Raw genomic sequence first — 14,200 nt, 5'->3', positions numbered from 1 at the left:
GCCAGTGACTTCAGTTCTAGTTTTCCTTTTTTTTCCATATAATATTTGAGTCTCTTTATAATTGTCTTCTACTTCTACTTTTTTACAAAGAGCCCCATGAGATCTGTGATGAGGAGAACTTCTCTAATGTAGTGTGGAAGAGAACTCCTGCTGGAGACACAGCAGCTGTCCGCTGCCCTCCCAATGCTGTGGGTAAGAGACCTTCATTACTGCTTATGGCTCAAGTCACACATATAATGGCTAACAGCTCAACTTGGACTATGGAAAATAGAATAAACTAAGGTAGCAGCACCACACTTGACTTACTAGAGTCCTAAAGCAAGACCCCTAACTTTGTATTAGCCTGAGAGTATAATTTCTCTTGTAATTTAAATGCTAGCCAAACGGCCCTTTGCTACTGATAATAAGTTAGCATTCGGGTTCAGGACCTTGGACAGCTACACTTGATTCTGACCTAATGGGTGCATCTAGATTTCTGTGTAGATCAGGGCCGTCACAAGACCAAAGGTATGAAGCCACATGCCCCTGTAAAATGTTGCTGTGCCCCACTAAAATCACAACGCTGACATGCCATGCAAATTCACTACAGGCACTACATTTCCCATAATGCCCAGCATCTTTCCAAAGGCTTGAGCAGATAATGCTTTCTGACCGATAGCAGATATGTAAATGTTTAAAGGAAAGTAATTTATAGCAATATATTTTGACTACAGCCACTTATAACTTTATAATCTACCAAAGATACATAATACACAACTAAGGCAAACCGTCTGAACACAGACAGTTTCATATTAAATAAGGAACTGCAGAAGGTTAGTAACAGTTTTCTCGTTTGGCAAACGCTGTAGAACAGTTTATATTCTTTCTGTTTTTATTTGTTCAAGAAAATGCAATTGAATTAATGCAATTAATAATGCTTTCTTTAGTGTTCAGTTGTTCTTCATTTTGCATCTATGGAAGAGTCACTCCTCCTTTAGAGTTTAACAAGCTTTTAGAAGCACATTTATTTGTGTAAAGCATGCATTGTAGTCCCTTTTCTTTTTTATAACATGACAAATTAGGCTTGAAACTAATGATTTGGGTCCTGAGTCACATACAAACCTCATACAAAAAGATTTAAGACATCACTCAAACTCACATTTCAGAGACTGGACACTGACTGGTATAAAATGACTTGCCTCTGATACACACACACACACACACACACACACACACACACACCCCCCTGGGTACTCACAAGCTACATCTCACAACTAAATGGCAAATTCTGATTAATAGTAAAGTAGTATGTAGGTCCAGGACCATGGACAGCTCTGCTTTGTGAACAAGTTAACCTCAACTGCAGGATCAGTTCTTAATCTTATGGCCTATTAAATTATTCCATAACCACTGTAAATTATTCACATTATATATACTATACATCATTTAGCTAGTGGTCATATCTAAATAAAACATACACACCCTTGAAGTTTAATGGGTTGAAAAGACTTCATTATGATGATTCACTGGGGATAATTTTTTAAGTTTCTTTTGACATTAAAGGTGCATTAAAAGTGTTATATATTTGCGTAAAATTTAAAGAAATAGAAAAACAAATACCAAAACTGATATGTGATGTCTGTGCATTGTTGTGAGCCACCCTGCAAAGGCAGAGTGATAATATCATATGTATGTGTTATATGAGAGTATCTGAGAGTATATTCTCATATGAAGATATTATAGAACTATGATAATAAAATTCTCAAGTTCATAATTTGACTCAGTTCTTATAGAAAATACTTCAAACATTCTCATAATCATCAGATGGTGGTCAGGGAAAGGATCTGAAGCACAACCCAAACATCAAGCCATATTTTTGCATGCAATTACACATTTCCACCAGAGAAGGCTCCATTTCCCAACTCTAATTTAATTACATTTAATGAATGTACTTCGAACTGACATTTAACTAAATATTAAGATTAACGTTCCCATAACTCTTAAGTCTAACAATCAAATTTAACCTTTATCTCAACTCAATATTTAGATCTAATCTTCACCCTGATCTTAGATTTTTCTTATTAATCATCTCCAGGTATTTTTTTTAACAATAAAAGCATTTGAAGCTTAGTATAGGAGGTCCTCTGAATAAAGTGTAACTGAGTATTTTAAGAATCCTTGGCATTGAAAGTCATAACCACCAGTGTGTATTGAAACAGGCCTCATCCTTCGTCGCTGCTCTCTGGACGATGAAGGCATCGCCTACTGGGAGAATCCCACCTACATGAAGTGTATCTCCAACGATTACCGCAGCATCCAGACCCTGGTGAGCCGTTAGAAAGACCCCCTTTCAAGACTTACATGTGTTATACACAGTATTGTGAACATGTAAGAATGTCTTGGGGGAATGATTCTTGACTTATTTGTACAGACTCGAGACTACCTCTCAAAGGCACAGAGGGGGCTTGTTGGAGATGGAGTTTCTGAAGTAATGACCAAGCTCAGGGTGACCTCCAGCGATGGCACCAGCTACAGTGGGGACCTGCTGGCTATAGTGGACGTTTTGAAGAACATGACGGAAATCTTCAGGAGATCCTACAACGGCCCCAGCAGTGCCGACATGAGAGTCAGTGTAGCTCATGTTTTAATAATCAGGGCATTTTGTTATAGCTACAGGGGTGGACATAATCTTCATCAGAATCATCAGTGGCTGCATGTTTACCCATGTGTACATAAACACTTGTAGATTCTAGATACAGTGGGGACCCTTGAGTGGATCCTTTGTAACCTCTTTGCTTTTGCTTAGTTTAATGCTTGTTAATTTATTCATAGTCATGCTGTAAACATTGTCAGGTGTGGTATTGTTTAATTTAAAACCTTCATATGACTGAACCTATTTAAGAAATGATCTCAACTTTGATAGCACACTGTTAAATAGCAAAACGAGACGAAACAAATGTGACCCCAACTGATGAATTTATTAATTTTGCGACTCCAGTAATTGCATCGTTTAACATTTTTAATTATTACTGAATTACAGCTACACTATACTGCCAGAAGTATTCACTCACCCATCCAAATAATTGAATTAAGGTGTTCCACTTCCATGGACACAGGTGTATAAAACTTCTTCAATCTTCTACAAACATTTGTGAAAGAATGGGTCGCTCTCAGGAGCTCAGTGCATTCCAGCCTGGCACTATGATAGAATGCCACCTGTGCAACAGTTCATTAAATATTCTCGCTACTAAATATCCCACAGTCAGTGGTATTATAACAAAGTGGAAGTGATTGGGAACGACAGCAACTCGGCCATGAAGTGGTAGGCCACGTAAAATAGTGGGGTCAGCAGATGCTGAGGCACATGTCAAGTTCAACAACTTTCTGCAGACCTCCAAACTTCATGTGGCCTTCAGATCAGCTCCAGAACAGTGTGTAGAGAGCTTCATGATATGGGTTTCAGTGGCCGAGCAGCTGCATCCAAGGCTAAAATCATAAAGAGCAATGCAATTCGTTGGATGCAGTGGTGTAAAGCACACCACCTTTGGACCCTAGAGCAGTGAAGATTTGTCCTATGGAGTGACAAATCACGTTTCTCCTTCTGGCAATGTGATGGACATGTCTGGGTTTGGTGGTTGTCAGGAGAACAGTACTTGTCTGACTGCATTGTGCCAAGTGTAAAATTTGGTTTGGTTCCAAGAGATTTTGGACAATTTCATGCTCCCAAATTTGTGTGAACAAATTGACTGTGCACCAGTGCACAAAGCAAGGTCCATAGTGACATGGATAAGTTTGGTGTAGAAGAGCTTGACTGGCCTGCACAGGGTCCTGAACTCCACCCAATAGGACGCCTTTGGGATGAATAAGGGCGGAGACTGTGAGCCTATGTCGGACTTCACAAATGCCCTTCTGGAAGAATGGTCAAAAATTCAATAAACACCTGCTATCACTGTATAGACTCCAAACTTATATTTCTGTGCTGTATCTGACTGTCATCTCATTTCACTATGATTACATTATAACCGCTACAACTTCTCAGAGAGAGAGAGACACAACAGACCTGTGTTATATACAATAGGACACCATTATTGGCAATTTAGTGTAAGAGGACTACACTAAGGGCTGGACGAGGATTCAATATAAATATATAATCATGATAGATAAGGTTTCAATATCAGTGATTATGATTTTTAAACACATTTCCAATAATTTGCTATACGTTATTGGCAGCATCTGTCACTGACTGACGTTCGTTACTGGACACTGCCATCAGTCCAGTGTCTCCTTTAGGACTTTCTTCAGCTTCCTTTTAGCAGTTTACAAACCCTCTGTTGCCAACACAAATGAGAACTATACACTTCAACATTGTTATCTCTCTCTATCCACAGAGAAGGTCATGACTGAAGTGCCCTTGAGCAGACACCTAACCCCCAACTACTCTGGGCATGTGTGCTCACTGCCCCCTAGTGTTCACTAGTGTGTTTGTAGATGAGTGTTTCACTGCACGGATTGGTTTAAATGAAGAGACTAATTCCCTTTGTGTGCAAGCACAATGACCAATAAAGTGATTCAAATTCTAATATAATAGAGGTTTATAGGAGGATGAGGTGTTTATTATTATCATTATTATTATTATTATTATATTCTTTTTGTCTCCTTTTCTCTGCAGAACTTTGTTCAGTCTGTCAGTAACCTGCTGATGGAAGAGAACAGAGAGCGATGGGAAGAAGCGCAGCTGGTGAGTTCTGTCTCCTACTCCTCTGCACCTACTCAACACAAGAACAAACGCCAACATGAATCACCCATTTACGTGTTTTTCCATGAGTTTAAAGAGGAACCGTCTCTTAGCTATCTTTTTATGTGTGGCTATTCTCTCATGAATTTCAGCCATGTGAGAGAACGGCATTTATGAAACCTTTTATTTAGCGAGGAGTCTATGACTAATGCATTATTACATTTAGTTTCTGTAGGTGTTCTTATCTGTTATTAAACTTCTGTTCAGAAGCACACTCAAGCAAAATGTCAGTGAGTGAGAGAGAGAGGAGGAGAGGAGGAGAGGATTGCAGCCACTATGAGTCAGGAGGCTGAGAGTATGGGAGAGGAGGGTGCGTGTTAGGAGCTACATGTGAGATGGGCCTGACGTTCAGCAGTGAGTTTGTGGAGGGGGGGGGGGGGTGTAGTGTGAGATTTAGAGAGAGAGAGAGAGAGAGAGAGAGAGAGAGAGAGAGAGAGAGAGAGAGACCATCCATACACTTTGAAATAAGAGTTTACTGTTTAAGCTTCTGTAAAATCTATTATTTATATATGTACAGGGTGGGCCATTTATATGGATACACCAAAATAAAATGGGAATGGTTGGTGATATTAACTTCCTGTTTGTGGCACATAAGTAAATGGGAGGGGGGAAACTTTTCAAAATGGGTGGTGACTATGGTGGCCATTTTGAAGTCGGCCATTTTGGATCCAACTTTTGTTTTTTCAATGGGAAGAGGGTCATGTGATACATCAAACTTATTTGGAATTTCACAAGAAAAACAATGGTGTGCTTGGTTTTAATGTAACTTTATTCTTTCATGAGTTATTTACAAGTTTCTGACCACTTATAAAATGTGTTCAAATTGCTGCCCATTGTGTTGGATTGTCAATGCAACCCTCTTCTCCCACTCTTCACACACTGATAGCAACAACGCAGGGGAAATGCTAGCACAGGCTTCCAGTATCCGTAGATTCAGATGGGATCTCACTTGATATATATATATATATATATATATATATATATATATATATATATAGAGAGAGAGAGAGAGAGAGATCCCACCTGAAACTACGGATACTGGAAGCCTGTGCTAGCATTTCTCCTGAGGTCCTCATACATCTATATCATTCATCATTCTTAAGGTCAGAAAAATGTTTTCAATTGTAAGAGAAAGAGAGGTTGGAAATGTAAAAAGTGACTTCAGTGTCTATAGAAAATTGTAGTATATGGGCCCTTTAAACATTCAGCTTCTCTCACCATGACAATCCACAGAGATCCCACATACACTCCCAATGCCCACAGATGGAGGATATTAATAACAGACTTATTGATACTAAACGTGTTATATAACACAGGGTTCTTATCATTTTACTTCCTTTGCTTGAAGTGATATGATGTTATTACAGCGGGCATTTCATTAACCACTTCCTTGACTGAAGGACTGCTCTCTGTAACTCCAACAACAAACAGTTCCACTATTTGTTATTATTTACAATGTTAACTGCATAGTTCTTCATTTCTATACAAATAAATGAAATATTTATTTTGGATCAGACTTGACAATAATATGTAATTGGCACTCAAACATTTCCTGAATACATGACGACCACTGCTGTAGTCTTTTATCCTTCAAGCAGTTCTGTTTTAAATCCTGAACTCTTAGACTCTCTCTGCAATCTGTGTCTTTCAGCTGGGGCCTAATGTTAAGGAGCTCTTTCGTCTGGTGGAGGACTTAGTGGATGTAATCAGCCTCCGAATGAAGGACTTTCAGGACACCTACGAGGTCACCGACAATCTTGGTCAGTCTCTGTTGAATATGAATGTCACCAAATGTTCCCAAACTCTTTAACACCCTTTAATGAGACTCATTTTGGACTTGTGACCATAAGATAAACCTTTCTAACACTTTACAAAAAGGGCAGTGTTTATAAGACTAGGGGCATCTACACAAGCTCATCATTACAGTTAACTTGAAGACTTAAGGCCAATTTAGTGCATATGTATCCCGTAGCCCCTGCTTTAGCCTGACGAATACCTCCCTAGAAATGGAACACTACATGTTGCTTCAATGTGGACCACGATGACTGTGATTGGTCCACTGTCTGACGAACATGGACCAAGTTGAACTTTGGACGTCACGGAATGAAATAAAAAGTGTAACAAGGGAAAGATACGGACTCCTCTGAAATAAATAATAAAAATGTGCTACAATGAGTTGGAACACACAGGAAAAAAACTGCCGGCTTTGTATTTGTTACTTTCCTGGCATCACATGTAAACTATGCTCTAGTGTCGTACTCCGTAAGTAGTGCGCTTCTAAGGTTTATAAAACTGATGTTACAATACCACTACATTTTGTAGTGCACAGGGTGGAGGAAGATACAGTGGAACCTCTACTAACGAACGCCTATACTAACGAACTTTCCAAGATACGAACCGGGCATTTGAATATTTTTTGCCTCCACCAACGAACCATGACTCTAGAAACGAACCCGAGCCTCCGCCGAGCCAGCGGCTGGAAATGGCCACTGACCCCAATAGGTGAGTCTCCCAGAGCGCCCAGACTTGAGTGAGCTTTTAAGATTAGCACATTGTAGCTTTAGCAGTTTAGCATTAGTGTAAATAACAGACATCGAAATTCAAGATGAAATCTACGCTTCATCTCCCCACATTCACCCACCTACTCTCCGTTATTCCACCCACCTCCCGTCATACAGCCAGTGCCTGTGTTACTCCTCCAGCCAGTCGTCACGTCTCCAAGGTAGCGATATGTAACCACTTAAAACATTTTTATTACTGTTACCACTGTAATTCTTTTTTATTTTTAGTAATGCTCCATGTATTTTTTTACTAATTTGAGAGTGTTGTAAACATATATCAGTGCAAAAAGGGTGACTTTCAGGATGGGGGCTGGAACGCATTAATTGCTTTTCCATTATTTTAAATGGGGAAAATTGACTTGAAACAAACTTTTCCACTTACGAACTGGGTCACGGAACGGATCAAGTTCGTAGGTAGAGGTTCCACTGTAATTGGGATTCAGCCCTGGTGCTTTGGTGCTGTAATTGCACAGCAATGCAGACACACCAACACTCACCACAGTATAGGGCACCTTTGCAGGCTACAGAATCCACTCTGCGTTGAGTCCGCAAAGAAGCACCAATCGGCCTTTATTTGTGGTTCCGTTTTCCCATTCGATGTTATGTCATGGTTTCTTATTGGGTTGTGTTTTGACACTTTTTTGGGTGAAATGACAGCCCTTGTAGCTTGGTGTATGTCATGGTGAAAAGCCAGTATGACACTTATTTTTCCCAAGGGCCACAGAAAGGACTCACTTTTGTTGATCCACTCTGACATGGCAAGCTCTGTCATATATACATCAGGACACTCAGCTATGAAATATATGTCCTTTCCCCCCCAGAAAGTGTAATGACATCCCAATGTTTGTTGCTAGACGCCATGTCAAATTCACGTCTAAGTTGGAAAAGTAAGTTTCATGTCAGGAATCTGTGTTTATTTCTTTTGAGGGTTTCAGGTACCGCTGTGAACACTGCCTTTATAGAAAGGAGTACTGAAAACTACGCACCGAACCAAGAGATGTGAAAGTTCTTTACTTTTTATTCATCTTTACAAAAACACTTTTTAAAGAATGCTCAATCGGGAGTCTCTGCAGGGAACTGAAAGTGCTTTCTCCATGGTATCGTTCCAAAGAATCCTTCTTGGCACCTTTGCTTTAAGAGTACATTAAATCCCCAGCCGTCCCCGAAACATGAATGAAGCATCCCCCCCCGAGATGTTTTAGAGGCTGTTCCCCTGGGACGAGCAGGTGTACTCATATCTACTCAGACCCTGCAGCTCCAGGCATTGGAGAGGCCTCAGAATCCCACTGTGATCCACCCACATCTCCACAGCACAAGGCCCAAGTGGGAGATGCGCTTTACTCATGCACACAAACTGGCTGAGACAGGCAGGAGATGAGCTGTTTCTGCAGTGGGCCGCTCAGGGGGGCCGGCACAGTCGAGTTGGAGAGGAGAGTGTGAGGGAGTGGGGGCCACGAGCTGTTCTTTACCACTGGCTCACAGAGAAAAACACATCTCCACCTACAGAACTGTCACCTGTCTCTAAGCTAATGACCTCTCAGGCCCACACATCACAAGCACACCGTTCCCATGCGTGGTAGCACGAACAGCAAACAAACCGAATGTTATACTTCCTCATAAACAGAAGTTGCAGAAGAAGCCTTAGGAAAGTCCTCCGTGGACAGCAGATACTGACTGATGTATCATCTGTGCAGATTGTTAACAGTGTTAAATAAACAGAAGCCTGGGAGAAACCCACTTGCTGGCTGCTCCATGAACAAACACCTAAACAATAAAATAATTAGTAAGATCCCTTTATTGGGTTTAAAAAGACATTGTTTTAGCATAGAGTAGGATTCATTTTAGTAACCCTTTAAGGCTGATACTGTGGTTTTTGTCAGTTATTTATACTTCTGTTTAATTACATTTCCCAAACTAGCATTGTTACAAACAGCTTTAAGGACATTTTTAAATATACATTTGAATATTCGAGTAACAGTTAATAACCTGTTACCTGGATAAACGATAGGAGATCCTGAAGTCCTCCAGCAGGGGCTGCAAAACCACGTTGTTTTGCAGATCCGACAGGGGCTCACCGTGGAGCAGTGTACTTCCTGCGCAGCATTGCTCTTCCATGTCGTGAAGGACTCTTAAGTCAACTCTTAATACTCTGGCTTATTGTGTATCGTCAATTCTTTAAAGAACCTTTTACAAATGATAGGCAGTGTATCTCCCTATTGAATGTGTGAGTGTGTGTGTTGCCCTGTGAAGGACTGGCGCCCCCTCCAGGGTGTGTTCCAGCCTCCCACTGCGACCCTGAACTGGATAAGGGTTACAGATAATGAATGAATATCTCCCTGCCATTTTTGTGATTACTTTTGATAGTGTTTCAGTCGCATTTTCAAGGTCTGCAAGTAAACATCGTTGACCATGTTATTATCTCTACTTTCCTGCTGGATTTAGCAGCTGTGATGATTTAGTTTCCAGCGACTGTCTTTACACTGTTGTAAACATATTAGCTGCTGCATGTTGTGCACACCATGCTATTGTTAAAGTGCTGCCAGATGTGATTTCTCTTTTTCAAAGAGACGTTTTCTAATGAATTTACGAGATTTACCAGTGGTGACGGATGCTCCAATAGTGATTTCAGTATTCGAATACCGACTCCTAAATGACTGGAAGGAAAAAGCTGTGAAATGAACTCATGACTCAAAAGGAGGGCATCCTCTGCTGGTCGACACTGGAGTAATACAGCGACAAACAAAGAGCGGTACGAAGCAAGAATGAATCTGCGTTCCATTCTACAGCCTCCCTAAGCAGCGTCCTTGTTCTCCCTATTCACTAAGCATGTGATTCGATTCAAGAGCTGTACTGTCATGTGCACAGTAAATGGGCATTTACACCGTACAATGAAATTCATACTTTGCCAGTCCTTCAGTAGCACACTAGCTATTAAGACATGAGTAGAAATATGTGAAGACTTTATGCGTAATTAAAGAGAAGCATAATACAAACAAAGACTAAACCGTGAGTTGGTAGAGATACTGAGCATAACAGAGGTACACATAGGCCAGAGTGGTTAAACCCCTGCATTCTCAGTGCCCAGTGCCTAGTAATAACATTCATTCATTCATTATCTGTAAGCGCTTATCCAGTTCAGGGTCGCGGTGGGTCCAGAGCCTACCTGGAATCATTGGGCGCAAGGCAGGAATACACCCTGGAGGGGGCACCAGTCCTTCACAAGGCAACACTAATAAAACCTCACATCAGAGAGAAGCAGCAGCGTCTTTTTTTTTAAAACGCAGTAAAGTGTGCAACAGGCTGCGGAACAGAAATCCAAACCACTGCCTATTTGTTTCAAGAACTGTCTGTGATTGGAACATATGTCACACAGTTGCATGTCACAGCTGGGTGTAGCAGTGGCGAGTGTCAGAAAGACACGCACAGAGGGCCGGAGGGAAAAAGATAATCAAGCCTTGTGTATCTGTTATGCAGTGATAGTAAACACAGCAGTACACAGAAAGCTCTGACTCTACACATCGATTGCTTTTACAATGGCCAGCACGGAGAGGCATGCACCATTACTCCTCTGGTGGCAGATATATGGGTCGAACGGGAACAATGCTGAAGTCGTGGAATGCATTGTTGACGGGGAATCCAGTTGGTTATATTTCATGCGAACTGATATATTTGGACGGCTCTGGATTATTGAATCCTTATAGGACTCCACTAGAACAGCACAAGGACATGCAGAGTCTCTGTTTGTGTCTCAGTTCTAACAGCTGTGCCCATCTGTGCCCCCAGTGTTGAGTATTCACAAGCGGCCCGTGGCGGGCACTGCTGACATCAGCTTCCCTATGAAGGGCTGGAGGGGCATGGTGGACTGGGCACGGAACTCGGAGGACAGGGTCACCATCTCCAAGAACATTGTCTCCTCTGGCAACCCAGGTTAGTACCTTACACTCACACGTTTCACACATACTGTACGTCCAAGCGCTCACTAAACCCTGCTGTCAGTACGGTTCTGCACTGAAATAAAACAGCCTTTGTGCTTTGTTTGTCGGAGAGGAGCAGCGGGCTGAGGTTTGATAGCTGTAGTCTCTGTGTAATGTTTGTGAGGCTCAACGTTACAGACCATTAGAGAAGTTCCCTCCCCTGCGACTATGCTAATAGGGCAGTTGCTGCTTAATCAGGAGTCAACAGGAGCCAATCAAGAGCAATTAGGCCTAAATTCCACTCCCATTGGGAGCTCTGTTTCCATGTCGCTCGGAGCAGATTGACAGCGAGGCCATGCTGAGACTGGTGCTTCTATTAGACATACTTTAGCATCTCCCAGACCTCCAGTGATTACAGAACAAATAATCATTGTGCATACAGGTTTGAAAGTGATCATCGGTTTCTTTCATACGGTAGGAGTCAAAAGTGTGGGTACTCGAGAAGTTTTAGTTAAGTTTAGTCTTCCCTGCTTTGAACAGTTTGGAACGGTAGTGAAGATATTAACACATGAATTAGGCAGTGACCACAAGATGTTAGCAGCAGGTAGGTGTCACAGTCACACAGCTCCAGGGTCCTGGAGGTTGTGGGTTCGATTCCCGCTCCGGGTAACTGTCTGTGAGGAGTGTGGTGTGTTCTCCCCGTGTCCGCGTGGGTTTCCTCTGGGTGCTCTGGTTTCCTCCCACAGTCCAAAAACACACGTTGGTAGGTGGATTGGCGACTCAAATGTGTCTGTAGGTGTGAGTGTGTGAGTGAATGTGTGAGTCTGTGTTGCCCTGTGAAGGACTGGCGCCCCCTCCAGGGTGTATTCCCGCCTTGCGCCCAATGATTCCAGGTAGGCTCTGGACCCACCGTAACCCTGAACTGGATAAGGGTTACAGACAGACAGACAAGGTGTTAAATCAGTCAAGATTCAAATGGGTAGGATAGTGATATTGGGATCTGCATATTGTTGTGGGGATTTGATTGCTTCTAATTATGAAAACATTAATGAGGTCAAAGACAGATCCAGTAACCAAACTGTTCCCTTGCTCCTCAGACCATATTTAGACCCTCCGAGCCAATGCTTGGCATTGGACATGGCAACCTCAGGGGTGTGATCAGCTGTGGTGTGGTCAGCCATGGCCTAATGGTTAGAGGAGCAGGCTTGAGACCAGGAAGGTCTCTTGTTCGTTCCCTATGAACAACAGGAAAATTGGTGGGGGGGGTGAAGGAACAATGCTGTCCTCCTCTCACTATGCACTTGAACAAGGCACCTAACCCTCAACTGCAACTGCTCCCCAGGCGCTGGGAATTGCTACCCCTTTGTGTGTGTGTTCAGTTCCATAAATTCACTTAACACATCACATTGAACGTTTCACATGGTGCTTTTGCATGGAGACTGTACAGACCTTTGTGTGCACGGAGCTGAACTTTTTTCCCCAGTAGTGGGTGCACATTAGAGTAACTGAAATAACTAACATGTAGGGGTGTTTGAATATGGTTAGCAATATATTCTATATCATTTTGTAACAGGGTCACAATTTTAAAATAACATCCTTATTAAAAAAATAAGTGGATGCTGCAAATGTTTTTATTTTTAATTATTTTATTATCTTTATTTAAAATGCATCACGTTGCAGTGCCGCTCCCAGGATTATCTTTATTTAAAATACTATTTTAAATATTTATCAGTACTTTGATTATAGATAATGAAAAACTGACACACTGACTACAACTATATCTTAACTTTAAAAATTTAATAATCTGTGTCCTGTGTCATTAATGCGTTGTTAAAACATAATCATCTCCTGCGTTCAGTGCAGGCTCTGCTCTGGAGATGCTACAGATCCTATGTTTAATTGTGTCTAAAGAGTAGAGCCATTTCATGACCAGTTTTACATATATTTTCACAATATTTAAGCACTCTCTCGGAAGACTGTATAATCACATCTAAAGGGAATGTCTATAACTGTGGGGAAATGCTGTTCTCTAGTGTGTTTATGTTCAGAACTCCTGCATCTTTTAAGGTGGAACTGCATGTTTGAAGGGAAAAACCAACGGTCGTTTGAAGTTGTCTGAAAGTGTTTATTCATTGTTTGAATTACCACAGAAACTCATTTGTAATTCGAGTTGTTTAGTTTTATAGCACTCTCAGTCTGTGTTTACTTTCATGAAGTTAGTCATCTTTAGAGTTTAGAGTCAGTTCCATCTACAGCAAAAGTACTATAAGTACTATAAGTCAGTATTACACACCTGTGGAGTAGGAATAGAGCAATATCCTCATCTTAGAGAGAGAGAGAGAGAGACTAACAAATCAGACAGAGACTCTGTTTTTTACCTATTTACAGACACTGGAGGCTTCGTAATCACACTAGACTGGTTGTTAGCGTGCAAACAGAGAGGACAGCAGCAAATGGAGAGGAAACTTCCTCAGAATTCTATGAAAAAATGTTATAAAGCCCAGCTAATTATGGAGGAATCTGATTGGCTGTTTAAGAGCCTGGGCAGGAGCACGCCTGGGGATTTATTCATAAAGCCAAATGCTGCATGTTCATTAAGGGCTTTCCTGGTTTGCCTTGAATGCATTAATGTGAAACCACTGAATGTTTTATTGAACCTTTTTATGAATGCTATCAATGGCTTGTTTATCATGATACATATAACAGACCCAGGCCGGCATCCAGCTGTATAAGTGTTACTGGGAGTAAAAGGTGGAAAAAAGAAATGTTTTAGCAGTGATTTGAAGGAAGATAACGTTGAACAGTTGTGAAAAAGAGGAGCAAGAGAGTTCCAAAGTTTAGGGGCAGCAGCACTGATAGATCTGCCGCCCAGGGTAGAACGTTTAGTTGAGGGGACAGTAAGGAAACCAGAGCTGGAGGAGCGGAGACAGCGAGAAGGACAATACAAAGAA

General features: G+C 41.5%; 1 protein-coding gene across 4 annotated transcripts in view; it reads left to right on the top strand.

Moving 5' to 3' along the window:
• Positions 1 to 14,200, top strand: part of adgrb1a (adhesion G protein-coupled receptor B1a) — a 156,501-nt gene that overhangs the window by 80,065 nt on the left and 62,236 nt on the right. For all 4 annotated transcript variants that reach the window (XM_066682711.1, XM_066682710.1, XM_066682709.1 and 1 more), the window contains exons 8-13: positions 91 to 192; positions 2,199 to 2,305; positions 2,411 to 2,605; positions 4,649 to 4,717; positions 6,426 to 6,534; positions 11,119 to 11,262. In XM_066682711.1, the coding sequence (XP_066538808.1) occupies positions 91 to 192; positions 2,199 to 2,305; positions 2,411 to 2,605; positions 4,649 to 4,717; positions 6,426 to 6,534; positions 11,119 to 11,262 (726 nt within the window). The remainder of the gene's footprint in view (positions 1 to 90; positions 193 to 2,198; positions 2,306 to 2,410; positions 2,606 to 4,648; positions 4,718 to 6,425; positions 6,535 to 11,118; positions 11,263 to 14,200) is intronic.

Source organism: Hoplias malabaricus, chromosome 10 (assembly GCF_029633855.1).
Source record: "Hoplias malabaricus isolate fHopMal1 chromosome 10, fHopMal1.hap1, whole genome shotgun sequence".
Taxonomy (NCBI): Eukaryota; Metazoa; Chordata; class Actinopteri; order Characiformes; family Erythrinidae; genus Hoplias; species Hoplias malabaricus.
The sequence above is the reverse complement of the archived record's forward strand: the minus strand, read 5'-3'. Positions and strand labels throughout refer to the sequence as shown.